We start from the raw sequence: 27296 nt of genomic DNA on the forward strand, positions 1-27296 counted from the left end.
AAAATAAATATAAAAAATATAAGTCTTTGTTTTACTATGGTTGCAAATATCAAAAAATTTCTATATGTGACACGGCACCAGAGTTAGGGTTTTTCAAAATGCTGACACGCTGAGCTCAAAAGGTTCGCCATCACTGCCCTAGGCTCTGTTGCATCTTTTACCCTAAGCCCTTCCTTTGTTTCACTGTCCCTAACTTTAATAAACATACTCTCAAAATAAATAAATTAACTAATAAATTAATAAATTAGTATTAAAACTTTCTATTTAGAATTTCACAACTTATACAGTATGCTTTTTTAAAAAGTAAAACATACACATATTTTAAAATTAAGTATAAATTAGCTATCTTATGTGTCTAAATATGCCCCAATAGAGGTTGAATTGTGCTTTAGGGAAGCAAAAACATTTGTTCAACACTCTGCATCTATTAATGTAAATTGGTTCAAATCCTTCTTAGAAGTAGATTATAAATAACAAAAGAACTTATACACAAGTAATTCAAGACACTACAAATGACACTCAAACACTTCTTTTTATTATATACTAAATTTAAAAATACAAATCTTATTAAAAATGCTTATGAAACACTGTATACATAAGTACTGTCAAATACTATCAGATTACGACATTATGTACATTTGCCACAGTTAATTAGAAACAGAACAAAGTACATAACTTTACTGATAATGAATTTCAGATGTCAAATACTTTAACATTTGGCAACTATGAAGTAGTGATCCACACAGGAAGCTGTTTGCAGAGGTAAAATAGTAAGAAAACAAACGGAATAATGCAGCTATTCCTGCCCTAAGTGTTGATAAGTAGATCTCTTCCTCATCCTCTTAAGTCTCACTATAGCAGACATTAAAGTGCACAAGACCACAGGAATACTTGATTTGGTTGTACCCTAATATACACTACAGCCACTGTGCTGCCACATTGAGGGTTTCGATTATTTGTACTGTTCCTGAGGTTTCAGAAGTTAATTTTGAATGTGGCTAAGAGAAGAGAGGCCAATACTTTCTAAATTGCACCAAGTGCCCTCAAAGTATAGAATTTAGTAGAAGTATAGATAAAACTTCTAATTTGAGAATTCGAGGAAATTATCGCTGTCTATTTTGCCCTAGGAATAAAATTAGGATAAGGAACTAATTTTACCTCTGGAAAATGCTTACTAAAAATCTGTTTTGAAGATCAGAATGCACAGCAAGCACCACAATACTGTCAGTTACTGTCCATCACTTATGCTGCAGCATAAACACCTGCTCTCTAAAGGCTCACAAGAAATACACATAGAAGCATGTTTTACTTGACACTAATTTTACTAATTAACATTAAGTATCATTTGTAAAAATAGGTCACCACCATACAATCAAAGAAGAGGAGAAAGAAAGCTACTAGTCTACAAAAGTGCTCCTTTTAGCTGTCAAACCCAATAGCTTAATTTTGGGTAAAAAAGATTGTAAAGTAAGGCCATCAGTTCTAAACAAGCTGATAATGCCATATATACATACATAAATATGATTAATCTCAATCCTGATTAAACACTAATATACTAGTACAAACCATTTATAAGAAACGTTTTATGAGGCTTATTTACAAACACATAATGAGTGACAAAGATATGGAAAATTTTAAAAAATGCAGATAAAATTAGCCATTTAGCAACACAGTTCACTAAACACAAATTTGCATAAAAACATTTAATAAGAAACCCTTACCATATACACCTATTGGTCATTGGACCTAAAAGGCAAATAAATGTAATGATCACAATTAAACATTTTTTCTCTTTTAGTAACATATCAGTATAAGGTCTACTTAGAATACCACCTACAAATACACAGTCTCTCATGATTCAGCGAGACTATTAAAGTCATTGAATACATTTTTACTCCCATGGCACATCACATTTGGTAACACTAACAAGGTAGATTTATATAACACTTAAATCATGATTATGAATGTTTAATTGAATATTTTCCTTTCTGTAGCTGTGAAATGTAAAGCTTAGATTTGCTTCCATCAGGCCTCTTAAACCAAACTTCATCATGGTTAATTGTTGTAATTACGGCACTAAAAAGGATTGGGGGGAAAAAAGGAATGAATGAATGAATCACAACATTCTTCCTCTACTCGTTTCCGAGTACTAGCTATAAAATCGAAATAACTGGATGACAAGAGTAGATTCAGGTACACAATTGCCTTTTACCAGAATACTGACAATCATCTGCTCATGTTGTCAAAAATAGCACATCTAGCAACACCTAATAGATCATTTCCTTTCCTTTTCTAATACTTGGTAAGATTTATTATTGAATTATTAAATAAATATACATTGTCCCTACTCAATCCCCACCTTACCCCTCCACACCCCCCAAAAAACAGAGTGGAGCTACAAACCACTACTTATATGATATTACACCTCCAACTCATCTCAGTCTTAGCTGTAGAAAATCTTTCAAATACTAATCCCTAATTCCCAGTGTCGAGCCTCTATGGTAATTGTACAGATTTTTTGGACACTACTCATCTCAATATAGAAATCTTTTTAAAAATAGATTTTTGTTTGTCTCCTTTGCTATTTCATCTTTTTAAACCACATTTATACTAAGTAATAGTAAACGTTTCCAAAGTAATAAGAGAAAGCCAAGAGTCCAGGGGTATCATCTATAACCTAGTAATCAGCTTAATGAGCTTCTGAGAGAAGTTTCTATACATAATGCTCCTGGTATCCTAAAAATTTAAAGATGAAATTACAATCCAATTAAAACCACTGTATTTGGAAAATGAACATTCTATACTAAATGCAAGTTGAATATTCTATACTTTACTTACCACTGAAATCTAGAAAGATATTTTCTAATGTTAATGGTTACTACTCTGAGAATTATATCTTTAACTACTGAAAGAATTAAAGCAGTAATTAGCATTAATATTTTTCAAAGGTCACAACCAGATAAAACTTAGAAGGTAATTATATAAACTTTATTTAAGCCTAGACAGATTAAGTATTTTAAAAGACTATTTTCAGTTTTCAAGTTATACTTTAATTACTGTTACTCTTAAAGTTTTCATGCATTTTCCATTCCTTTCCTACTTTAATTGATCCAAATTCTTCCTATCCAAAATACTGTCACACACCAAAAAGAAAGGGGAGGACTGATAGACCCACACACTGTGGAAGCACACTGTCAAATTCACAATTCTCTGATTTAAAGGTCATCTACTGTAAGAATTAACAAATAGGATCTCTTACCTAGCTAAATAATTCCAAGATTTCCATTGTGCTAATGCGTGTGTTCATGAACTTACTATGCAACTCTGTTATATAAAGATTAACATGCATACACACATGCTAAGCAAATGATGTATTAAGAGAAAGAAAGGATCCACAGGCAACTAATTATGAATATACTATGGAGGCAGCAAATATTTATTAACAATAATGTTGTAAACACTGAAATGATAAAGGTGTTTTACCTTGTAGGACATTCATCTTTTTTGTCAATACATATTGTTTGTCCACGTATATACCATTCACCATCATAATACAATCTTCCCTCTTCAGATCTAGCACTGTGCAGATGTTTTTCAAGTTTCACAGGTGCTAAAGGGATCAGTTCAAAAACTGTTACATTAATAAGACACTGTCAGAACAAAAGTGCAGAACATTAAGAATTAACACCAAGCCATGCATATACGGTATGTAAAAAAAATATTAAAAATGTTTCTTATATAACAAACCTAAATCTAATAGAAATAAGAAAATTTAATTTCTTACTTTTTAAATGTAATTCACAAAATTTTCAATATAAGTACTAAACAAAGCTAAATAATGTACACTAAATCATCTATTAACTAGGCAAGTGCCAGAAGGAAAAGCAGGACACTATCAATTACTAAGGCCAATTTTAAATAGGAGTTAAAATATCAATTGCCATGTTTCCATTGAAAATTATATTTTTCATATTTTCTCCCCAGCAGCTGACGATTCCAAAGAAACAGAGTTTAATAGATATTCCAAGAGTTTCCAGGCCTTTGATCCTAAAAGGGAAATGTCCTAAGTAGAACTTCCTTTTTTTTTTTATGTCCTAGAAATGATTTGGCATTAATCAGGTAAACTCATGCGGAGAAAAAATGTTCTTTATAAAAGAACATTGTCAAGAGTACACTATGAAGCAGACACCTCTTTATCATTCAAATGTCACCACCTCAGAAAAGTCTTCTCCAACCACCCTAACTCCTCAGTTAATCTTCATCGCAACGTTATATTTCCTTCATAGCAATTATTACAATTTGTCATTATCTTGTTAATTATATCTTTTCATATATATTATTCTTCCTCCCCCAACAAATTCCTGGGGGTCCTTCTCTTGTATCGTTGTATTCCCAGAGCCTCAAGTAGTGCCTGATATGCAGAAGGTGTTCAATAAGTATTCATTCACTCACTCATTCATGCGTTTGTTCATTCATTCATTCAACAAAATGTTTTCTGAGCACTGTGACTGAAAGAAATATGATTCTGACCTTTGTGGAGCTTACAATCCTGTCAGGAGACAGATAAACATGTAAACAATAAATAAAAAATTACTAATTGTGGTAAGTGCCATGAAGAAAACAAACAGGGCACAATGCTACAGACAACAGAAATGGGGAGGAGACCTAAGCAATAGTATAGTAAGATCCTCAAAGGAATTCATGACTCAAAATGTAAACAACCTAGAGGTTTAGATAGCTACCCTGCCAGTTAATTTCTAAGGAAAGCATTTTAGTACAGTATTGCCATAATTTCATGACCTAATAATAAAGTTTAAAGATTAATCCTTGGGTTAAATATAAAATAGAATTTGAGCTCTAATAGATTACTAGAGGCCTGATGCATGAAATTCGTGCAAGAATAGGCCTTCCTTCCCCCCCGCTGCCGACACCTGGGACCCGGGCTTCCCTCTGGCTGCCAACAGGCACCCGGGACCCGGGCTTCCCTCAAAGCCCCGGCTTCATCCAGAAGGACGTCCAAAAGGACATCCGGTCGAATTAGCATATTATGCTTTTATTATTATAGATTTTATCTGTTGTAATGTACTTTTTAGTATTTAAAACATGTATTTTAAAAATCTAACTTCACTGTTCTTAGAAGAATTAGAAATTTCATATATAGTGAAAGAAGGCATGAAAAAAAGTTATCCTAGACAATAATGTCCATCACTACTTTAGCAGTGATTTTTCTTTTCAGTATTTTGTGTTTTATTAATATGACTTTAAATGTAAATGTGGTAAACAATGTACAATTAACATAACAGCATTTTTTTTTCCTTAACAACTTATTTTTCCCCTGGAGTTAAAAACACTGTTTCTTGGGGTATTGGTATGATATGCTGATTGCTGAATTTTTTATAATGTATCTATCACTAATTCATGTCCAGACTCTCCATAAGAAATATGTGAATCATTTTGTTATACACTCAAACATGTGAGGTAATCTGTATTTATTTGTGTGTGTGTGTTGTTGTTTTTTTCTTGAAAACATCTCTCCTGAAGGAATCTACAAAAGGCTAGCTATGATCAGGGCTTGTTGCAAAGTGACACTCTGGGATCCTGAAAAGATTCACAACCATGAGAATGTCCTCTGACTCATGTATGCTGAATCTCCTGCTTCCTGGGTGTCACATATTCCTCTATTTTCTCCTTTGCTTGGTAAAACATCCTGATTCAGAGAGCCAACTGGACTTAGATTTGAAAGTTGAAAATGAAGAGAAACTACTAGGCATTGCCTGAGTCCTAAGGAATCATAATAAAAACTGGCAATTTAAACATTTCCCCGGGTGCAGACAGGTGAGCTGGTCCTCTGCTCAGGGCCTCACAAGGCTGCACTGGAGGTGCTGGTCAGGGCTGGAGGCCCTGGGTCCTCTTCTTGGCAGATGGTTGTGGTTGGAACTCATTTCTTGTGGTTGCTGGATTCAGACCTCAACTCGGCAGTGATTTTCAGACTTTTAAAGAAGTCAAAAAAGTATAATTGGATATAAACTTTACTAAGGTATAGCAGATGTGTAAATCTTAGTGGTGTGTAAATTTTTCTGATGGATTACACTGCTAGCACTCTAATTTCTCTCCCAGAAAATGCAGGTACAGAAGAACTGTTGCCCACAATTCCAGAAGATTCCCGTGGACTCCAAACACCTCCCTTATAGATTTATTGGGCCCATAAAAAAAAGACTAAATACTTTTAAAATTACGATCCACTATTATCAATAGTAATGTAGCTGAAACACTGAAAGAAGAAATACATTTCATTCAGAAATCTTGAAACTTTTATATGAGGCAAAGACTCCAGAGGATTCCTAATAATTTCAGGTATAGTGTGCACTGATGAAATGAAACCACTGACAGGGGAAGCTCTTTTGTATGTAGCTGACTTAACCCTGATTCAACAGTCTCCATAAAGATTCCTGAGCTCAGGCTAAATGACTTACGTTCTGTCTTCACTCTGTGTGGACCCAGTGTAGCCATCGCCTAATTGAGAAAAAAAAAAGGAAGAAAGACGTTGTCTGAGTCCACAAAGTGTATTTTGGTATATACAGTGACTACTGATAGATAAGCTCCATAACAAGCACAGTGAAATATAATCTTCAGCTCTTCTAATGTTGTTAATGTCTAAGACCGGGCCGGATCCGGCCCGTGAGCCGTAGTTTGCCCATGGCTGGTCTAAGACCATAAAGAATATATATGAGCCCTGGCCAGGTAGCTCAGTTGGTTAGACCATGGTCCAAAACGCCAAGGTTTGCAGGTTCGAATCCCGGTCAGGGCACATACAAGAATCAACCAATGAATGCATAATACGTGGAACAACATATTGATGTCTCTCTCTCTAAAAATCAGTAAATAAAGTTTTAGCCCTGCTTGGTATGGCTCAGTTGTTTGGAGTGTGGTCACATGGCAGGTTTGATTCCTGGTCAGGGCACAAACCCTGGTTGAGGGTTCAATCCCTCATCATGGTGCATGCAGGAGGCAACCAATCAAAGTTTCTCTCTCACATCAATGTTCCTCTTTCTCGCTCTAAAAAAAATTTTTTTTTAAGTTTTTAAATATATATATATAATCTTTTCTCTGGGAAGTATTATTAATACCTGAAATAATCTCTCATTTTCAACTAAAAAGTTTGTAAAAATAGAAAAATTATTAAGGAAAACAAAAACTCCACTTTCAAACAAGCACAGAAAATCCTAGAATTCTTGAATCTCTGATGACAAAATGCAAAACATATAATAAAGGTTAAAATTTTCATTTTCATTCATTCAATAAATATTTATTGAGTGCCTTCTGTGAGCCAGGACCAGGCTAAGAACTGGGCACAAAATGGTTATTTATTATTACTTTGGGGCAACCTAAATAAATGCTTTTCTGTACTTTTACATACATTATTAATGACATTACTAGAGGCCTGGTGCATGAAATTCATGCACTAGTGGGGAGGGGTCCCTCAGCCCAGCCTGCACCCTCTCCAATCTGAGACCCCTTGGGGGATATCCCTCTCACAATCTGGGACTGCTGGCTCCCAACCGCTTGCCTGCCTGCCTGCCTGACTGTCCCCTAACCACTCCCCTGCCAGCCTGATTGACGCCTAACTGCTCCCCTGCTGGCCCGATTGCCCCCAACTGCCCTCTTTGCTGACCCATCACCCCCAACTGCCCTCCCCTGCCAGCCTGGTCGCCCCTAACTGTCCTCCCCTGCCAGCCTGGTCCCCCCCCAACTGCACTCCCCTGCTGGCCTGATTGCCCACAACTGCCCTCCCCTGCCAGCCATCTTGTGGCTGTAGTTGTCACCATCTTTGAGGGCATGACAGTCAATTAGCATATTCCCTCCTTATTGACTGTGGGCGCTACCATCTTTGTGACGGCATGAGCGTAATTAGCATATTCCCTCTTTATTAGATAGGATTACAAGAAAAAAACAAACTGAAGGAGTATTTTGAGAAATATTCACTGTTATCTGTATTAGTGTTAATTGCCTTAGAGAAACTGTGGTAAAGTAAAGTATATTTATAATAAGCATATTTTAATGTACTAGTGAAAAACCATAGAATCCTAAAAAGTAAACTATAAAAATATACTTGTATTCCATTGCTTGTTAATCATACCTTCCGAATTGTTGTCCAGTCTTCAAGAATATCAAGGTCTTGTAGCATATAAACTATATATGGACGTTGAAAAGTCAAGGACATTTTAACTGTAAGAATTTCACATTGTCAATTATACTTTCAAACTGTTGTTTTTCAAAGAATAGAATAATGATTTCTGGATATAATCCCTTGGCATGCTGATTTCTGACTTCAATTATTCTTCAAAAACCTTAGTACCAGGATAAATATATAATAATACTTCAAATGTTATTAACCATATTCTCTCAATTCTACATATATCCTTGTCAGATATAGCACCAACCTAGTCACTGTTTTGAAATGGGGGAAAAGTCAGGGGAAAAGGATATGGTACCCTAAGGAATGCCAAGATTGCATGCACAAATTAATTTAAAGACACTCCATGTTCGCCGAAACCGGTTTGGCTCAGTGGATAGAGCGTCGGCCTGCGGACTGGAGGGTCCCGGGTTCGATTCCGGTCAGGGGCATGTACCTGGGTTGCGGGCACTTCCCCAGTGGGGGATGTGCAGGAGGCAGCTGATCGATGTTTCTCTCTCATCGATGTTTCTGGCTCTCTGTCTCTCTCCCTTCCTCTCTGTAAAAAATCAATAAAATATATTTAAAAAAAAAAGACACTCCATGTTGAGAAACATTAAAAAATGTTAAAAAGCACACAAGAATTATGTAATTGTGCTATATCCTAAACAGCTATTTCACATCAAAGCTCCTGTGAACTAAAAAGCCATATTAACTTTTGAAGTTGAGATTATAACTAAATTTCTATCCCTCCCCTGTCCCTCTTAATCTAAATTACTAGTATATTCTTATGCCTTTAATCAGTTTTATAAATTATCTTTTGCTTATTACAGATCTTGCAAATAAAGGCAATGTATACTAATAAAAGTTATAAAGGTATGTACAGTGCAAAAATATACATAAGGCAACAACCATAACAACAACAAAAACCCGCTGAAACCGGTTTGGCTCAGTGGATAGAGCGTCGGCCTGCGGACTGAAAGGTCCCAGGTTCGATTCCGGTCAAGGGCATGTACCTGGGTTGCGGGCACAACCCCAGTAGGAGATGTGCAGGAGGCAGCTGATCGATGTTTCTCTCTCATCGATGTTTCTAACTCTCTATCTTTCTTCCTTCCTCTCTGTAAAAAATCAATAAAATATATTTTAAAAAAAACAAACAAAAAAAACAACCAAGAAATTCGGAAAAGGATATCTGAAACAACAACTGGCTTCTTTTTGTCAGGACTGAAAGGATCCTTCCTCTTTTTTCTTGACTGAAGCTCGTCATTCCACAGCTCTGGCAAGTAAATAAAAATTAAGTATTAGCTGATTCCTGGAGACCAAAGGAGGAAAAAGAGACTATAACTTCAAGGTAGCAAAATTTCATTGGCGGTTATGTATATGTGTGTAGATATGTGACTACGAGAATTTCATGAGCAGCTATATATTTATGAAGTTTTCTCTGCTTTTATTGAAGTAAAAATCAACTTGACACTTAATAACTGGTCAACATATATCAGGCACTTTGTTAAATATACATGAATTGTCTCAACTAATCCTCAAAGCTACCTCTGAGGGAGGTATTCTCATTGCTTCAGTTTTACAGACAGAAAGACCAATTAGAAAAGCTAAAGTGACCGTCACCCCTGGTCACCCTTGACTAGAGGTAATGGAGCAATGGCATTAAGCTCAGCTTGTCTGACTCCACTATGTCTACTCTATACAAAGAAACAGAATTTGTAGAAAAATAAAACAATGCATATGCAAGAACTGTAGGACAACCCAGTAAGTAATCCATTTAGTGGAGAAAGCCTTTCCACAATACCCCTGAAAAAGCCAATTTCACATTGGACTGATCTAATTATTAACAAGTTTTTCCTTCATCTGAGACACAAATCTGCCTCCTTGTAACTTCTAGACCATTTGTTCTAGTTTGTGTGGTGAGAGGTTTTTATTCCTTCTTCCACATGACAATGTTTCAAAACTTAGAGGGAATATATATATACTACAGCTGCCTTCAAAGCCTACTCCCATTATCTTCCAATACTATTCTCATAAAATAATAATATTCTTGCCCTGGCCAGGTAGCTCAGTTGGTTAGAGTGTCATCCCAATATACCAAACTTGTGGGTTCGATTCCTGGTCAGGGCACATACAGAAGCAACCAATGATTGCATAAATAAGCAGAACAACAAAATCAATGTTTCTCTATCTGTGTTTTCCTTTCTCCCTTCCTCTCTCTCTCTCTCTAAAAAAAATCAGTAAGCAAATTTATAAAAAAATTATATTCTTACCATTCTTATAGTATATTATTCTTATTCTTATAGTTCCTGTCAGACTTCTATTTTGTCCCTTTTCATGTGCTCCATTTTCTACATCTTTCTGAAGTCTGAGTTCAAATCAAAGCAACAATCACAATCTTACCAATTGTTTAGAAGTTTCCCCTTCTCCCCTCTCATTAGAAGACTTCTTTTACATAACATTTATATTAGGAGAGGCAAGCCGTTGCGGCTACAAGGGCTGAGCTCCTCGCACGAATTTTGTGCATCGGGCCTCTAGTGCAGTGGTTCTGAACCTTCTGGTCCTTTAAATACAGTTCCTCATGTTGTGACCCAACCATAAAATTATTTTTGTTGCTACTTCATAACTGTAATGTTGCTACTGTTATGAATGGTAATGTAAATATCTGATATGCAGGATGGTCTTAGGTGACCCCTGTGAAAGGATCGTTCGACTGCCAAAGGGGTCGCGACCCACAGGTTGAGAACCACTGCTCTAGTGAGACATTATAATAAGTCAAAGGTTCAGCGTCACCTACATTAAACATCACAGTCACGTCATTCCCATTACCTGAGGTAATATCAATGCTGTGCCTGTCCTCTTCAAGCCTTCTGATCTTCTCCTCTAGCTCACTCTGGACTGTATCATATAACAAAAGCTTTTCACTCTAAAAAAAAAAAAGATTACACATTAGGAATGATGCTTTTGTTTGATTTTTTATTCCAACTTAAGTATTTTAAAGATGAAAAGTCAAAATATGAAAGAAATAAAACCAGAAAATGCAAAATCTAAATACAGATTTAACTACATGCAATTAAATTGCTTAAGGACAACTAAATTTGTATGTGATAATTAAAGAAGTTATTTACTTTATAAGAAACTCATAATAAGCTCCATGTCTCATCTTAAACATAAGTAGGTCCCACCTGTTACCATAATGGAGAACCTGTCCAATAAAGTATAACTTTATAAAATGGATCATATTTCCTCATTGGAACAATAATTGGGCCTTTATTCCTCACTAATATCTCAGCATAATATTAACACATTGTTTATGGGTAGTTTTTATCGCGCGCTAGCAGGTGGCGTGGGCCATTTTTGCTAATTTTTTGCACAAATGGCAACGTTCAGTAAAATTACGATAACTTTAGTTTACGTATTTATATGTTACCCGCATTCTACCGCTAGTCTATAAAAAACGTATCCCGCGTCTATAAAATACGTGTCCCGCACTCTACTACCAATCAACGTAAAACGTATAAATACATTTCCCGCATACAATGTGTTAAAATAGATTAATATACCACAAAGAGAAAGATTCAAGTACAAATTTTATAATAATTCAATTATAGTCAAAATCATAAAATTATAGACTAACTATATCCAAATCTCGCAACAAAACTATCTATGGAAGGATTGAGTAACTTGGTACAAGAGGCAAGGCTGTTTACTGGCAAATCAGACTAGAACCCAGGGCTACTAGCTCTAGTCCATTGTTGTTTTATATAGCACTGTACCCCTTATTTGAAAAGCCATAATGAACATACCCTTACATTCATTATATAAAGTACTTAGGACAGATTCCCAAGCCACTCACCACATGCTTATTGCTAGTAAGGATATTAGGCTATCTAATAAAAGAGAAACATGCAAATTGACTGTACCTTTGCTATGCCCAAGCCATGCCCACCAGCCAATCAGAGCAGCTATATGCAAATTAACCCAACCAAGATGGCGGCCGGCAGCCACGGAGCTGGAGCAAGTAGGAGGCTTGGTTGCCCCAGCGATGGAGGAAGCCAAGCTTCCCGCCTGCACTGGCTGGCTGTGGCCTCTGCTAAAGGCAACAAAGTTTCAATTATAGGAGATAAATAAATCCCAGATACCTGCTTCCAGCCAGCTTCCACTGGGAGCTTGGGTGGCTGGGTCTGTGGCAAGCCTGCAAACAGCCATCACCCCCTCACCCAGTCTGGCCAGGCACCCCAGGGACCCCCACACTGAAGGGGCTGTGGCCAGCCTGCAAAGAGTCATCAAGCCCCTCACCCAGGCTGGCCAGGCACGTCAGCAGGGACCCCAACCTTGAAGGGGTTGTGGCCAGCCTACAAACAGCTATCAGCCCCTCACCCAGGCTGGTCAGGCACCCCAGGGGGGACCCCTACCCTGAAGGGGCTGTGGCCAGCCTGTAACTCACCCAGGCTGGCCAGGCACCCCAGCAGGACCCCCCCTCCCTGAAGGGGGTGTGGCCAGCCTGAAAACGGCCCCCAGCCCCTCACCCAGGCTGGCCAGGAACCCCAGCAGGACCCCCACCCTGATCCAGGACACTCTTCAGGGCAAACCAGCCAGCCCCCACCCATGCACCAGGCATATAATAAAAGGGTAATATGCAAATTGACCCTAACAGCAGAATGACTGGTCACTATGACACACACTGACCACCAGTGGGCAGACGCTTAATGCAGGAGCTGCCCCCTGGTGGTTAGTGCGCTCCCACGGGGGGAGCTCGGCTCAGCTACAAGCCAGGCTGATGGCTACCAGTACAGCGATGGTGGTGGGAGCCTCTCCTGCCTCCTCAGCAGCACTAAGGATGTCCGACTGCAGCTTAGGCCTGGTCCCTGCTGGCAAGTGGACATCCCCCGAGGGCTCCTGGGCTGCCAGAGAGATGTCTGACTGCCAGCTTAGGCCTGATCCCCCGGGGAGCGGGCCTAAGCCAGCAGGTGGACATCCCCCAAGGGGTCCCAGACTGCGAGAGGGCACAGGCGGGGCTGAGGGACCCCCCGAGTGCACAAATTTTTGTGCACCAGGCCTCTAGTTGGGATATAACTAGATGATTATTTTGTAGAAGCGACTGGAATATAGTTGGCTATAATTTCTTGTGGAAGGCATAGGCCACACCCAGGTAGACAGCATTGCCAGTGTCAATCATAAAGTCCTTGCTTTCAAGTTTGAAATTTAGAGTCTACACACATTTGAAGATTCTCCTGAGTGGTAGGGAAAAGATGACTTTTGTGAATTTGAGGCAAAGCAGGAGTTAGTAGGACAGCAAAGCTGAAGATGACAAAAACTAGATCTCATATGAAAAATTATCTCATGGCAGGCTACTCTCTGTTTACTTCCTTTTACTTGTTCCCTGGCCATTGGTAAAGTCTTATGAAATATTCCAGCCTTATCTAAATTGTGCTACAAGAATTTGGAAATATTATGTGTCAGAGAAAAAGGGAGAGCAGACCCCACCACTGTGTATGTGACAGCTATACATAGATCCAGATTCTCCAACTAAAGATGACTCTAACTGTAGAGCTGAAGTAGTAGGGCTTTTGTTAAGACTATGAGAGTTTAACAGGTATGTTCTCTTCTTTCTCCTGATAATTTTGCCCTTGGCCAAGCAGAAACTCTAAAATAAATCCACTAATCATTTTTTACAATGAAAAAAAAAGTGACAATGCGACTGAACGTTTGAAGCTTTGGAAGCATCTCTAAAGATATTATATGTGTGTTTTAAAACTTATGATCCTATTCTCGTTCTTATTTCTTTATTGTTCCCTCCCTTACCCCAACCCTGGTAAAGTCTCAAAGGACTTCCTTGAGGATAAAAGAAAGTCATAATAGAGCAGCTAGAGGACATCTGGAAAAGGAAGAGGCATCCAAAGTCGAATTGCTTAGGTGCCCATAGAGACTTCTATGTTCAACAGATAATTTAGCTTTTTTAAAAAATAATATATTTTATTGATTTTTTACAGAGAGGAAGGGAGAGGGATAGAGAGTTAGAAACATCGATGAGAGAGAAACATCGATCAGCTGCCCCCTGCACAGCCCCTACTAGGGATATGCCCGCAACCCAGGTACATGCCCTTGACTGGAATCGAACCTGGGACCCTTGATTTCGCAGGCCGATGCTCTATCCACTGAGCCAAACCAGTTAAGGCGGTAATTTAGCTTTGAAAGGCACTACTTAGGGAAGAGAAACCAAGATGGCGGCATAGGTAAACACCGGAAATTGCTGCCTCGCACAACCACTTCAAAAATACAACTAAAAGACAAAACAGACATCATCCAGAACCACAGGAAGGCTGGCTGAGTGGAAATTCTACAACTAGAAGGAAAGAGAAAAGTACACTGAGACTCAGAGGGGCTGCGGAAGTAAAGTGCAGATGTACAGAGGCGCACGTGGAAAGGGCTGGCAACTGAGGACACGGTTGTCTTTTTTAATTGGGAGGGAAACATAGCTCCCAACTGCTCTAAACTCCAGTTCTGGGTGAGTCTCTGGGGACCCAGACTCATACGGAGAGAAACTGGACTGTCTGGCATCAGTCGGAACTTGAGGGCGGCTTTCTCTCAGAGGTGCCTGCAGCGATTACCTGGACATTGAGACACGGGGCCTCTTAGGGTAGGACTGAGGATCAGCCACAGCTGCTTGCTCCACCCTGCTGATACCCTGAGACCCCGCCCCACCCAAGCTGTGCACAGAGGCTTTTGCATATGAAAGGCATGGCCCTTTGCAATCTGAAAATTACCTAACAAACTGCAGCTGGGTCAGAGAGACCCAGAACTTCCAAAAGAAGGCCCAAGGCCCCAGAGCAGCTTGCACTGCTTCACAGCTGGGCCTCATCTGGGCACCTCCAAACCCCAAACAAAGAAGAGGAATCTGCAGATCTCTCCATAGCTCCTGTTGGGTAGCCTCAGGCAGAGGCTAAATTAGCACTTCCTTAGAGATCCAAGAGCCAGTGTACCCAGTGGTCAGAGTGGGACCATCCAGATTACAACTCCTCAGATCCATAAGGGACACACTCAAGGGGCAGACTCAGTGAGCACCAAAGCCCCACTGAAGCAAGTCTTGCCCCAGAAGGGTGTCTCAAGCACAGAAGTTCTGTGTCACTGCAGACACAGCTGATTCTCACAGCCAATTGGCCTGGAGGTCAATTCCTCCCAGTGATACCAACACCAATCAAGGCTTAACTACAAGACTGTGCACAAAACCCACAAAGGGGTGCACCAAGAGTGTCCACCTCAGGTAATTGGGGAGGCTGAGCCACTGGACACCTAGCATAGAAAGCCACTCTATCAACACAGGGAAGCAGCCAAAATGCAGAGACAAAGAAACAGGTCACAAATGACAGAAATGGAGGAAATCAAACTACTGGATATAGAGTTCAAAACCACACTTATAAGGTTTTTCAAGAATTTTCTAGAAACTGCCGATAAATTTAGTGAGACCCTCAAGAAATCTAGTGAGACCCTCAAGGTTATGAAAAAGGACCAACTAGAAATTAAGCATACACTGACTGAAATAAAGAATATTATACAGAGTTCCAACAGCAGACTAGAGGATCCCAAGAATCAAGTCAAAGATTTGAAATATGAAAAAGCAAAAAACACCCAACTGGAAAAACAAAAAGAAAAAACAATCCAAAAATATGAAGATAGTGTAAGGAGCCTCTGGGACAACTTCAAGAGCACCAACATCCAAATTATGGGGGTGCCAGAAGAAGGGAGGGAGCAAGATATTGAAAACCTATTTGAAGAAATAATGACAGAAAACTTCCCCTACCTGGTCAAAGAAATAGACTTACAACTCCAGGAAGCACAGAGAACCCCAAAAAAAGGAATCCAAAGAGGACCACTCCAAGACACATCATAATTAAAATGCCAAGGGCAAAAGACAAAGAGAATCTTAAAAGCAGCAAGAGAAAAACAGTTAGTTACCTACAAGGGAGTACTCACACGATTGTCAGCTGATTTCTCAACAGAAACTCTGCAGGCCAGAAGGGAGTGGCAAGAAATATTCAAAGTGATGAACAGCAAGAACCTACAACCAAGATTCCTCTACCCAGCAAAGCTATCATTTAGAATTGAAGGTCAGATAAAGAGCTTCACAGATAAGAAAAAGCTAAAGGAGTTCATCACCACCAAACCAGTATTATATGAAATGCTGAAATGTATCCTTTGAGAAGAGGAAGAAGAAGAAAAAGGTAAAGATACAAATTTTGAACAACAAATACACATCTATCAACAAGTGAATCTAAAAATCAAGTGAATAAATAATCTGATGAACAGAATAAACTGGTGAATATAATAGAATCAGGGGCATAGAAAGGGAGTGGACTGACTATTCTCGTGGGGGAAAGGGGTGCCAGGGTGTGGGAAGAGACTGGACAAAAATCGTGCACCTATGGATGAGGACGGGGGGGGGGGGGGTTGTGGTGGTGAGGGCAGGGAGGTAAGGGCAGAGGGTGGGGTGGGAACCGGTTGGAGGGGAGCTATGGGAGGAAAAAAGAAGAACAACTGTAATAATCTGAACAATAAAGATGCAATTTTAAAAAAAATAAATAAAGGCACTACTTAGCCCTAACCGGTTTGGCTCAGTGGATAGAGTGTCAGCCTGCGGACTGAAAGGTCCCAGGTTCGATTCCGGTCAAGAGCAGGTACCTTGGTTGCAGGCATATCCCCAATAGGGAGTGTGCAGGATGAAGCTGGTAGATGTTTCTCTCTCATTGATGTTTCTAACTCTCTATCCCTCTCCCTTCCTCTCTGTCAAAAATCAATAAAATATATATATAAAAAGCTCAGAGAACAGCCCTAGCCAGGTGGCTCAGTGGACAGACTGTCGGCCCATGCACCGAAGGGTCTCGGGCTTGATCGCCGGTCAAGGGCTTCTACCTGGGTTGCAGGTTTGATCAAGGCCCCAACTGGGAGCTCATATGGGAGGCAAACAATTGACATATCTCTCTAACATCCATGTTTCTCTCTCTCTCTATCCCCCTCTCCCTTCCACTCTCTCTAAAAATCAATGGGAAAACATCCTCCAGTGAGGATTAACAAAAAAACAAAAACAGAAGCTCAGAACAGACCCTAATTCAGGGAAATTTTAGTATATGATTAAGGTGACTTTTCAAATCATCTGGAAACCTGACAATATGTAACAGAAATGAGTTTAACTATATACAGAAAAAGCTCAGGATTCTATGTCTCACATTATACATGAAAATAAATGGACTACAGAGTTAAATTTACAAAATGAAATCTAAAAGAACTAAATGAAAGATAGTGACTCTTTATTTGATGTTGGGATAAAGGAAGCTTTTCAAAACAGAAAACTTAGGAGAAACCATAAAGGAAAAGACTAATACATTTAATCACATAAAAATCAAATTTAAAAGCAAATGAAAATAAAAAGGCAAAAAAAACCTAACATGTTTAAGGCTCAATAACCATAAGATGGCATTAAACAAGCATGGATAACTCAGCAAGACAACATAAATACTGCCCATCCCCACTGCCAAAAGAGGCCAAAATGAGAGAGAAAAAACACAAATGGAAATTAAAATGTACACTATGTGATATTATTTTTCTCTTAGCAAAGTTTTATTTTCAATTATAACCCACAATGTTGACTGATACTAGTATACAAACTCATCCAATTACTTGGGATAGCAATTTAAAAACAAGTATTAAGGGGCTTTAATGATTGTATCCTTTGATCTAATAATTACACTTTGAGATTCCATCCTAAGGAAATAACAATCTCAAAGTTGTATGTAAAAGGATGCTAATGATGGCATACTTGGAAAAGGATGCTAATGATGGCAAATTAGGAAAAAAAAAATTCAATAAGAGAGTATTGGCTACAGGAATTATTGATATCCATATTATTGCTCTGCAGACACTAAAAATTCAGAATTCAAAAAGCAGGGAGAGACTTCTAGGGTAACATTACAAATGAACACATATTACAAACTGTCTCTTCCCCAAGACCTAATGAAATGTACAAAATAAATCTACCAACACCTGCAGTTATCAAACAAAGGGATGGGCACAATCGCATGCCATGATCTCTGAATATGGTAACTAAACAAAGATAGAACCCCAGATATGTACTACATACACTATACGCAAGTGTGCTCTTTGTAAAGAAAACAATGTGAGTAAGGAGCAATATTTGGAAAGGTCTGAGTACTTTCTACTTCAAATCTTAAAAGAAATGAAGTAGAATCTGGATAGGTAGTCCAGGTGAAAATACATTCAAGCCTGGAAAGCAGAAGGCCCTCCTTATCACATTATGCTCATAACTGAAAGTTGAATAACATTCTTAAAAGGAGCAAATACTTCTAGCAGCTGGTAAACTCTGAAGGATGGAGCAGGATGGAGTGGGAGCATAGGGGACTGAAGGCTGGAAGGACTGCTCCCTGGAGAGAGGACACCAGAAGAAAACGGCACTCATGGATTATCTAATGCATTCAATCACATGGAAAATGGCATTAGAAAACCTTCACAGATCTACTGGAGTCTCTGGGAAGAATTGATAAATACAGAGAAAACTAACAAACAATAAATTAAACAATTATTAATTCCAAGGTTTAAAAAAATAGTTGTACATGCCCAGCTGATGTGGCTCAGTGGTTGAGCATCAACCTATGAACCAGGAGGTCACGGTTCAATTCCAGGTCAGGGCATGTGCCTGGTTGAGGGATCAATCCCTAGTGGGGGATGTACAGGAGGCAGCTGATCAATGATTCTCTGTCATCATTGATGTTTCTCTCTCTCTCTCTCCCTCTCCCTTCCTCTCTGAAATCAATAAAAATTTATTTTTATAAAGACAGATTAAAATAGATTTATTATAAATCAAATTATATGCTATTTATAAGTAATAGACCTAAAATAGAAGGCCAGAGAAATGTTGTTGTGAAAAAAGGATAGACAAACCTTCCCTCAGGCAAATGCCAGGCCAAATACAAATAGGGTAGCTGTTTTAATTATCAGACAAAATAGTCTTTAAAGAAAAATAATTGTTACAGAGAAAGCAGAAAAATAAAGTGTAACATTTACTAACAGATATAAAATTCTAAAAATGTATGATTCTGATAATATAACATGTACTAGTATATATACATATATAACATATATAAAAAACTGATAAAAATAAAAGAAATTACAATAGCATCAAAAAGAACAAAATACTTAATTAACTAAAGAAAGAACTGTACACTGTAAACTATAAAACAATAATGAAAGAAATTAAAGAAAACATATAAATGAAAAGATATCCCTTGTACACAGACTGGAAGACTTAATATTGTTACAATGTTCATATTACCTAAAGTGATTTATAAATTCAGTGCAATCTCTATCAAAATCCCACTCAGCCAGTGTGGTTCAATGGTTGAGTGTTGACCTATGAACCAGAAGGTCATGGTTCAATTCCAGGTCAGGGCACAAACGTGGGTTGTAGACTCGATCCCTAGTGTGAGGTGTGCAGAAGGCAGCCAATTGATGATTCTCTCTCATCATTGATGTTTCTATATCTCTCGCTCTCCCTCTCCCTTCCTCTCTGAAATCAATAAAAAACATATACATTTTTTTAAAATCCCAATGGCATTTAAGAAAAAAATCCTAAAATTCATATGGAACCACAAAGGACCCCCGAATACTAAAACGATCTTAAGAAAAAGGAAAAGAGAAGAACCAAGATGGCGGCATAGGTAAACACCTGTACTTGCTGCCTCTCACAACTACATCAAAACTACAACTAAAAGACAAAACATCAATCATCCAAAACCACTGGATGAGTGGAAGTTCTACACTGGCTGAGTGGAAGTTGTACAACCAGGGGGAAAGAAAAAAGTGCATTGAGACTGGTAGGAGGTGCGGAGGTGTGGAGGCGCGCATGAAATGGGCTGGCAACTGGGTGTGCTGTTGTTTTTTTTCAATCAGGAGGGACATACAAGCTCCTGCTTGCTCTGAACTCCAGTTCCGAGTGAGACTCTGGGGAACCAGACTCATACAGGGAGAAACTAGACTGTCTGGCATCGGGCCAGAATACGAGAGTGGCTTTCTCTCAGAGGTACTCACAGCAATCATTGTTCCTGCAGGGGGTGCGGAACACAGAGACGTGGGGACCTCTCTAATGCAGGGCTGACTGGCAGCCACTGCTGTTTGCTCCGCCCTGGTGATTCCCAGAGACCCCACCAGACCCAATTTACAACCCCACCCAAGCTGTGCACAGCAGCTTTTGCATATGAATGCCCCGTCCTTTCGCAGCACAGAAACTAACAAACTGCAGCTGGGTCAGAGAGCTCCAAAGCTTTCAAAAGAAGGCCCAAGGCTCAGCAGCAGCAGCCGGCCTTGCTTCACAGCTGGCCTCCTCATCTGGGCACTTTCAAACCCCAAACAAAGAGGAGGAATCTGCAGATCTCTCTGTAGCTCCTGCTGGGTGGCCTCAGGCAGTGGTTGACTTAGCACCTCCTTGGAGATCCAAGAGCCAGTGTACCCAGTGGTCAGTGTGAGACCATACCAGATTACAACTCTACACATTCATAAGCGACACACTCAGGGGGCAGACTCAGTGAGCACCAAAGCCCCACTGAAGCAAGTCCTGCCCCATAAGGGTGTGGCCTGCACAGCAGTTCTTCCATTGTAGGCACGGCTGGTCCTCACAACCAATTGGCCTGGAGGTCAATTCCTCCCAGTGATACCAACACCAATCAAGGCTTAACTACAATAGGACTGTGCACCCAGCCCACAAACGGGTGCACCAAGAGTGTCCACCTCAGGTAATTGGGGAGGCTGAGCCACTGGGCCCTACAGGACACCTACCACACAAAACCACTCTATCAACACAGGGAAGCAGTCAAAATGCAGAGACAAAGAAACAAGTCACAAATGAAAGAAATGGAGGAAAGCAAACTACTGGATATAGAGTTCAAAACCACACTTATAAGGTAACTCAAGAATTTTCTAGAAACCGCCGATAAATTTAGTGAGACCCTCAAGGATATGAAAAAGGACCAATCAGAAATTAAGCATACACTGATTGAAATAAAGAATAATATACAGAGATCCAACAGCAGACTAGAGGATCCCAAGAATCAAGTCAAAGATTTGAAATATGAAGAAGCAAAAAACACCCACCCAGAAAAGCAAAAAGAAAAAAGAATCCAAAAATATGAAGATAGTGTAAGGAGCCTCTGGGACAACTTCAAGAGCACCAACATCCAAATTATGGGGGTGCCAGAAGAAGAGAGGGAGCAAGATATTGAAAACCTATTTGAAGAAATAATGACAGAAAACTTCCCCTACCTGGTCAAAGAAATAGACTTACAACTCTAGGAAGCACAGAGAACCCCAAAAAAAGGAATCCAAAGAGGACCACACCAAGACACATCATAATTAAAATGCCAAGGGCAAAAGACAAAGAGAATCTTAAAAGCAGCAAGAGAAAAACAGTTAGTTACCTACAAGGGAGTACCCATACGATTGTCAGCTGATTTCTCAACAGAAACTCTGCAGGCCAGAAGGGAGTGGCAAGAAATATTCAAAGTGATGAACAGCAAGAACCTACAACCTAGATTCCTCTACCCAGCAAAGCTATCATTTAGAATTGAAGGTCAGATAAAGAGCTTCACAGATAAGAAAAAGCTAAAGGAGTTCATCACCGCCAAACCAGTATTATATGAAATGCTGAAGGGTATCCTTTAAGAAGAGGAGGAAGAAGAAAAAGGTAAAGATAAAAATTATGAACAACAAAGTGACAACAAATACATATCTATCAACAAGTGAAATTAAAAATCAAGTGAGCCCTAACCCGTTTGCCTCAGTGGATAGAGTGTCAGCCTGCGGACTCAAGGGTCCCAGATTCGATTCTGGTCAAGGGCATGTACCTTGGTTGCAGGCACATCCCCAGTAGGGAGTGTGCAGGAGGCAGCTGATCGATGTTTCTCTCTCATCGATGTTTCTAACTCTCTATCCTTCTCCCTTCCTCTCTGTAAAAAAATCAAGAAAATATATTTTAAAAAATCAAGTGAACAAAAAATCTGATGAACAGAATAAACTGGTGAGTAGAATAGAATCAGGGGCATAGAAAGGGAGTGGCCTGACAATTCTCAGGGGAATGAGGTGTGGGGAGGGCAGGAAGAGATTGGACAAAAATCTTATACCTATGGACGAGGACGGGGGGGCGGTAAGGGCGTGGGGTGGGAACCAGGTGGAGGGGAGCTATGGGGGGGAAAAGGAGGAACATCTGTAATAATCTGAACAATAAAGATTTATTTAAAAAAAAGAAAGAAAAAGGAAAAAAACTGAAGGCCTCACATTTCCTAACTTCAAAATATATTACAAAGCTGTAACAATTAAGATATGATACAGGCATGAAGATAGACATATAGACCAGTGGAATAGAGAGCCCAGAAATAAACCCATGTATATCTATACTAATAAAAGGGTAATATGCTAATTAGACCAGATAGACCGGACATTTTCCGGTCATCCGGTCCTCCTTCCGGACAAAGCCACAGTGGCGGGGGCCAAGGCAGAGGCAGTTAGGGGTGATCAGACCAGCAGGCAGAGGGGTTAGGGGCGATCAGGCAGGCAGGCAGAGGCGGTTAGGGGTGATCAGGCAGGCAGGCAGGTGAGCGGTTAGGAGCCATTGGTCCCAGACTGGAGAGGGCACAGGCCAGGCTGCGGAACCCACCCTCACCCCCATGCACAAATTTTGTGCACTGGGACTCTAGTATGTATATATGGTCAACTGATCTTCAACAAGGGTGCCAAAAATACATAATAGGAAAAGGATAGTCCAGTGGTTCTCAACCTTCCTAATGCTGCAACCCTTTAATACAGTTCCTCATGCTGTGGTGACCCCCAACCATAAAATTATTTTCGTTGCTACTTCATAACTGTAATTTTGCTACTGTTATGAATCGTAATGTAAATATCTGATATGCAGGATGTATTTAGGTGACACCTGTGAAAGGGTCATTCGACCCCTAAAGGGGTTGCGACCCACAGGTTGAGAACCGCTGGGATAGTCTCTTCAACAGTGTTGGGAAAACTTGGCAGAAATATGCAAAAGAGTAAAATTTGACTCTTATCTTATACCATACACAAGAATCAACTCCAAATGGATTAAAGGTTTAAATGTAAGACCTGAAACTGTAAAACCAGACGAAAAAGCTTATAGGGAATAAGCTTATGACATTGGCCTTGGTAATGATTTTTTTGGATATGACACCAAAAGCACAGGCAACAAAAGCAGAAATAGATAAGTGTGGGTATGTCAAACTAAAAAGCTTCTGCACAGCAAAGGAACAATTAAAGTGAAAAGGCAACCTACAGAATAGGAGAAAATATTTGCAAATAACATATCTGATAAGGGGCTAATGCCCAAACTTTAAGGAACTCAATTAAAAAATGGGCAAAGAACTGGAGTAGACATTTCTCCAAAGATATATAATGGCCAATAGGTATGTGAAGAAGTACTCAATGTCACTAATCATTAAAAAAATGCAATTCACAATGAGATAGCAGTTCTTACCTATTATGATGGCTATTATCAAAAAACAGATAAGTATTGGTGAAGATATAGAGAAATTGGAACCGTGTGCACAGTTTGTGGCAATATAAAATGATGTGGTCACTATGAAAAACGGTATGGAGGTTTCTCAAAAAATTAAAAATAGAACTACTGCCCTGGCTGGGTAAGTCAGTTGGTTAGAGTGTCATCCTTATATGCAAAGGTTGCAGGTTTGATCCCTGGTCAGGGCACATACAAGAATCAACCAATGAATGCATACATGAGTGGAACAACAAATTGAGTTTCTCTCTCTCTCTCTTTCTCTGCAATCAATCAATTTAAAAAATTTTTAAAAGAGAACTAGCACATGATCTAGCAATCCCTTCTGAGTATATGCCCAAAAGAATTTATATCAGGGTCTCAAAGAGATAATTGCACTCCCGTGTTCATTACAGCACCATTCATAATAGCCAATATGTGATAAACAACCTAAATGTATATTGAAGGATGAATGGATAAAGAAAATGTGATATATACATACAGTGAAACATTATTCAGTCTAAAAAATTAAGTAAATCCTGTCATATGCTATAACATGAATGAAACTTTAGAGTACTATGCTAAGTGAAATAAGCCAGTTACATAGGGACAAATATTGCATGATACATACATGAGGTATATAAACAAGTCAAACACACAGAAGCAGAGAGTAGAATGGTGGTTGCCAGGGGTTACGGGGAAGAGGAAATAGGAAATTGCTATTCAACGGGTATAAAATTTCAGGTATACATAATGATAAAGTATGCCTATAGTTAACAACACTGTATTGCACACTTAAAATGTGTTAAGAGGGCAGATCTCATGTTAAGTGTTCTTATAACAATTAAAAAAAAGAAAAAATTTCCATGGGAGGTAAGTTTCAGCTGGAATCTTGAGCATTCAGTTTCAAATTGTTTTGATCTAAGGAAGCTGAGATAGTGGATGTGCACTGTGGAACATCTCATCATTAGTATTTTGGGCCTCCAAATTTCACATGGTGAATGACTTTACTTTTTGAAATTTATAGTATGCATTTGTGTTTTCTTAGGAAATTCAGAAAACAATTGGAACAAAAAGAAAGGAAATACAAAGAGGTATTAACAAATCTACCACCACAGAGAGAAATTCTGGTATACTTTCCTCCGTAATTGAAAGATGAAGCAGACTAAAAAGAATGAGAAAGGAACAATGAATCCAGACTTACATAAGTAAATAAATTGAAAGCATTATGAGGAATGAGATATTTGTATAGCTTCAAAGAACTTCTCCCCTGTATACTTATTAATCACAATGAGAAAAAAAGTAAGTTTAGAGAAACCTAGAAGCACCAAATAAATCAAGTGATCAAAGTGTACATCACCAATAATGGAATATATCAAAACTGTGCACTGCTTAATAGAATTCAATAAGAAAAACACAGTATCACTGCTGTGATATTCCTACCAAAGATGCAAAACTTGATTCTAATCATGAAGAAATAGGACAATTCAAAATTAACATTCTGCAAATAACTAGCCTAAAAATTTCAAAAATGGAAAATTTACAAAAGTCAAAGACAGACTGAGGTATTCCACATTGAAGGAAACTAAAAAGACGTAACAACTAAATGCAATGACAAAGACATGTGATTCTGAACTGAATCTCTTTGCTCTGAAGGTGCTACTGGGACAACTACTAATACTTAAATGGAGGCTGAAGATTAGATGATAGTAACATATTAATGTACATTTTCTGATTTTAATGATTGTAGTGTGGTTGTATAAGAAAATGTCCCTCATTTGTCTGAAGTATATGTTACATATTCAGGGGTGATGGGCATCATGTTGTAAACTCATTCTTTTGTAGTTTCTTGCATCATTTTTTATGAGACTGTTAAAAAATATATCATAAAGGCAAGGTGTACTAAGCACTCATGAAACTAATGACTGCAATCTTAAATATAGAAGAGAAAAATATAGAATATTCTTAACTCATTTTATAAATCTTAAAATCAAATTAAAGACAGTATGAGAATTAAAAATTAAATCTAACTTATAAACACAGAAATAAAGCTTCTAAAACAAAACATTAGCAAATGAATCTGGCCATACACAAGAAAAATAGTAATTCCAGGAATCCAAGTATAGTTTTACATTAGAAAATCCATTAATAATGTAAGCCACCACATTAATATATTAAGAGCAAAAAAACATGACTAATTCAATAGATGCAGACAAAGCATTTAATAAAAATTAACAATTATTCATGGTAAAAATTCGTAGAAAACAAGAAATAAAAGTAAATTTCCTTAACTTAATAAAAATAGTATTAACCAAAACCCAATAGTAAATATATTTATTATAAAACTGTTAAAAGTATTCCCTTAAAATCAAGAACACAACAAGGATCGGCTTTTACCACTTCTACTCCATGCTGTACTGGAGGGCCTATCACTGCCAATAAGACAAGTAAAATAAGTTAAGAGGAAGATCAGAGTGAAAGAAACAAACTGGCATTATTCACAAATGACATAATCTACATGGAAAACCTAAAAATCTGTAATAAAATTATTAGAATTAAAATGAGAAATAAATAAGGTTGGATATAATATCAATATACAAAATTACTTTTCTATACAGCAGCAGAAAATAAAAAGTAACTTTTAAAAAGATGTTACTAAACAACAAAAAATTTTTACAGCTCAACACCAAAAAACACACACCACACAATCCAAATGAAATATGGGCAAAGGACCTGAATAGACACTTCTCCAAAGTGGACATACAGATGGCCAATAGACATACGAAAAGATGCTTAATGTCACTAATCATCAGAAAGATGCAAATTAAAACCACAATGAGCCCAGCTGGTGTGGGTCAGTGGTTGAGCATCCACCCACACACCAAGAGGTCACAGGTTCGATTCCAGGTCAGGGCACATGCCCAAATTCCAGGCTCAGTCCTCAGTGGAGGAGCGTGCCGGAGGCAGCCGATTGATGTTTCTCTCTCATTGGTATTTCTCTCTCTCTCTCTCCCTCTCCCTTCCTCTTTCTCTAAAATCAATAAAAAAATTTTTTTTTAAATCTAAAACCACAATGAGATATCATCTTACACCTGCCAGAATGACTATCATCAATAAATCAACAAACAAGTGCTGGCGAGGATGTGGAGAAAAGGGAACCCTCATGCACTATTGATGGGAATGCATACTGGTGCAGCTACTGTGAAAAGCAGTATGGAGTTACCTCAAAAAATTAAAAATGAAACTGCCTTATGATCCAGTGATTCCACTTCTAGGAATTTACCTGAAGAAAACCGAAACCCTAATTTTGAAATAATATATGCACTCCTATGTTCACTGCAGTGACATTTACAATAGCCAAGATATGGAAGCAGCCCAAGTGTCCATCAGTAGGTGAGTAAATAAAAAAGCTGTGGTACATTAGTATAATGGATACTTTTCCCATAAAAAAAAAAGACAGAAATCTTACCTTTTTCAACAGCATGGATGGACATAGAGAGCATTAGGCTAAGTGAAATAAGCCAGTCAGAGAAAGATAAATACCAC

General features: G+C 38.6%; 1 protein-coding gene across 3 annotated transcripts in view; it reads right to left on the reverse strand.

Moving 5' to 3' along the window:
* Positions 1 to 513: 513 nt before the first annotated feature.
* Positions 514 to 27296, reverse strand: part of BRMS1L (BRMS1 like transcriptional repressor) — a 43263-nt gene continuing 16480 nt past the window's right edge. Inside the window, exons 5-10 of one of the 3 annotated variants that reach the window (XM_036353097.1) lie at positions 11003 to 11099; positions 9366 to 9449; positions 8138 to 8202; positions 6474 to 6513; positions 3484 to 3631; positions 514 to 1746 (exon numbers count right to left, since the gene is read on the reverse strand). In XM_036353097.1, coding sequence (XP_036208990.1) covers positions 1731 to 1746; positions 3484 to 3631; positions 6474 to 6513; positions 8138 to 8202; positions 9366 to 9449; positions 11003 to 11099 — 450 coding nt within the window. In that variant the 3' untranslated portion in view covers positions 514 to 1730. Of the gene's footprint in view, positions 2077 to 3483; positions 3632 to 6473; positions 6514 to 8137; positions 8203 to 9365; positions 9450 to 11002; positions 11100 to 27296 lie in introns of all 3 variants that reach the window. The other 2 variants (XM_036353077.1, XM_036353088.1) reach the window with 2 other exon arrangements.

Source organism: Myotis myotis, unplaced genomic scaffold (genome assembly GCF_014108235.1).
Source record: "Myotis myotis isolate mMyoMyo1 unplaced genomic scaffold, mMyoMyo1.p scaffold_m19_p_1, whole genome shotgun sequence".
In the NCBI taxonomy this organism is placed as follows: Eukaryota; Metazoa; Chordata; class Mammalia; order Chiroptera; family Vespertilionidae; genus Myotis; species Myotis myotis.